The sequence below is a fragment of the Microtus ochrogaster genome, chromosome 1 (assembly GCF_000317375.1).
Source record: "Microtus ochrogaster isolate Prairie Vole_2 chromosome 1, MicOch1.0, whole genome shotgun sequence".
NCBI classification, from domain to species: domain Eukaryota; kingdom Metazoa; phylum Chordata; class Mammalia; order Rodentia; family Cricetidae; genus Microtus; species Microtus ochrogaster.
The window spans coordinates 121853383-121855880 of record NC_022009.1 but is presented as its reverse complement, the minus strand read 5'-3'; the positions used below and the strand labels follow the sequence as shown (position 1 = coordinate 121855880).

The following is a 2498-nucleotide window of genomic DNA, read 5'->3' as shown; positions in this document are numbered from 1 at the left end:
CACACACACACACACACACCAAAACAAACCTTATCTTTCATCCAAGAGTCTACATCCCACACAAAGCTGCTTCCTAACTGTGGAAATGAAAGCAAGCGAAGTTTAGTACCAAAACTAAACATCCCATGTTAAGAGCGGGGTTCCCTGAGCAGCGCTATACTGCTGTCATGATTCTGTCTAGATGAAGCCTGCATAGAAAGGTCACACTTCCGAAATTGGAATTATCATTCTGACAAGGAGCAGCCTGCAGAAGAGGCAGGCGATGAAACCACAGGAACCCGGTCCAGTTTGGTTCAGGATGGCCAACTGCTGTCCCACCTTATGTAGCTTTAACACATGCTGACCCTTGAGTCCTGCCACCCGGCTTTGCCTCCTTTTCCCCCAAATGTCTCACCCTGGGGCCCCTGAGGTTCCCTCTGACCCGCCCTGCGGTGCCCCGCCAAGGACCTCGGTGTCATTCCTGCCGCCCTCCCCTCGGTGCGGATTCTGGTCCCTCCCGACCGCGACCCGCTCCTCCGCCCGCGGTCCCCGCAGATGTCCGCGGCGCGCCACGGCGCACGCTCGGGGGCGGAGCAGGCGCGTCAGGCTCGGCGGCAGCGGCGCGGGCGGCGGGGACCGGCGGGGACGCAGCTGCCTCTGCCCCCGCCACCAGCGCCGCTGTCACCTCGGCGGAGGGCTGCGGGGCGCCTACGGTAAGGCCTGGCGGCGAGGTCCCCGCGCTGCGGGCTCCAGGTCTGCGCACTGCGGCGGGGCCCGAGCAAGGATCCAGGGCGGGCTCTGAGGACGATGCAGAGTCCAGTGCCCGCGGGGCACGGGCCCATGGCCCGGGATGGGGACACGCGGCGGCCAGGGCCCAGGGGTTCTTTGGGGAGGCATCCCCTGGCCCTGCATTGGCCGCTCTGGAAAGCCACCTAGAGTTGGGGACGGGGGCACAGGAGCCTGGCTGTGGTGGCCTGCACCGCTCAGGGAGGGCAGGGGGCTCCCGCCGAGGGGGACAGCCCTACTGCGGTGCTGGGACTCTTCCCTGGGGGTGGTGGTGGATGCGGATGAAGAACCTAATAATATGCTCTTTGAGCCTGCGGTAGGGTGTCGAGGATGAATAACGGGTAAATCTGGGAGAGACATAGGCAATGCATAGGCAAGAGTGGGATGGGAATGGGGTGCTTGGGTCTCAGGTTTTATGGCCTGAAAACGAAGCCCGGAGAAGTGGTTTTAACTATTTGGCTACCAGTAAATGCTTGATGGTTTGCTTTTTACGTATTGGAGTATGGCAGGAATAGTCTCTTCTGGGCACAGGCAGTGATATTCAAATGTAGGTAGGAAGATTGTCTGTAGAGTTTGAGCCCACTTCCAGTTTTGTTTCCTCGCCATTACCCAGAATAATCTTTTTGTTGAGGAGTTCTCTCGTCAATGGGAAAACTAACAAGCCAACTTACAGTAGTGCATACATTTTCAGAGTAAACAAGCAGCATGTAGGTTTAATGATACAGTAAAAGCAATGGATGTAAAGTGTGAAACTCTCTCATGCTAATCTTCCTTTATCTTCATCAGTTGCCTAATACATTAAATTAAATACTGTGGTTATTTTTGAAAAAAAAATTCATTCAAAAATTTACACAATGTAGATTTAAAAAAAAAACATCAAATGTACTAGCCAGAGAGAATTATCCAAACACTGTGTTAAACATACTTACAGGTATCTGTCTGAACCTATTTTTGAATATTCTCCAATTTAATATCAAACTTTAATTTCATATAACCCCAGAGTTAGAAAGTGTACAGTTTGTATCTTATTGAAATCTTGTTTTCTTCGTATGTTTGTTTGAAGTGAGTTTTACTGTGATATTCAAAAGGGTTTATTGCTATGTAAAGGAAACTCACACATTCCATGATGTAGGGTTTGAGATACAAATACATTTACTTGCTGGGTAGCCGTGGGGACGCCCCTTAAAGAGAAGCCACAGGCTTGTTGCACACTTCTTAGTGCGAACGTCTTCTTGTTTTCTCTTCTAGATTGAGCTGGCGACCCTTCCATTCTCAAGATGAGGCTTTCCTTGGCAATCTCCTTTTTTATTTTCCTGTCCTTGTGGGTTGAAGAAGCGTGTTCAAAAGAAAAATCGTCCAAGAAGGGGAAGGGGAAAAAGAAGCAGTATCTGTGCCCGTCGTACGTTCCTCAAGTCTTATATCCTTCTGCAGAGCCGTGTTGCTGCTGTTTGTAGAAAGTCAGACTGACTACTAAAATGCCCGACCTTGACACTTTTCACATCCAGCTGTGACCCATTGTGTCCTGATAGCAAAACACAGGGTAGACAGAGGTTTGGAGCGCGATGGTCCCTTCCTAGTGATGAAGGCGGCTTTGTTCATGCATCTTTACGTATCATTCACAAAAGTGAAACAAGTTATTATAGCTTTCTTAGGCCAGATATGCAAGTTTAATTGGATACTAAGAGTCCATGTTTTGAGAAAACACTAGTACAAAAAGTAGATTTAAAAATAAC

The 2498-nt window shown here is 50.0% G+C and overlaps 1 protein-coding gene across 1 annotated transcript in view; it reads left to right on the top strand.

Annotated features, from left to right (window-relative positions):
* The first annotated feature begins 610 nt into the window (after window positions 1-610).
* Glrb (glycine receptor beta) overlaps window positions 611-2498 on the top strand; it is a 56635-nt gene continuing 54747 nt past the window's right edge. Inside the window, exons 1-2 of the mRNA XM_005344135.2 lie at window positions 611-692; window positions 2014-2164. Of these exons, the coding sequence (XP_005344192.1) occupies window positions 2043-2164 (122 nt within the window). The 5' untranslated portion in view covers window positions 611-692; window positions 2014-2042. The remainder of the gene's footprint in view (window positions 693-2013; window positions 2165-2498) is intronic.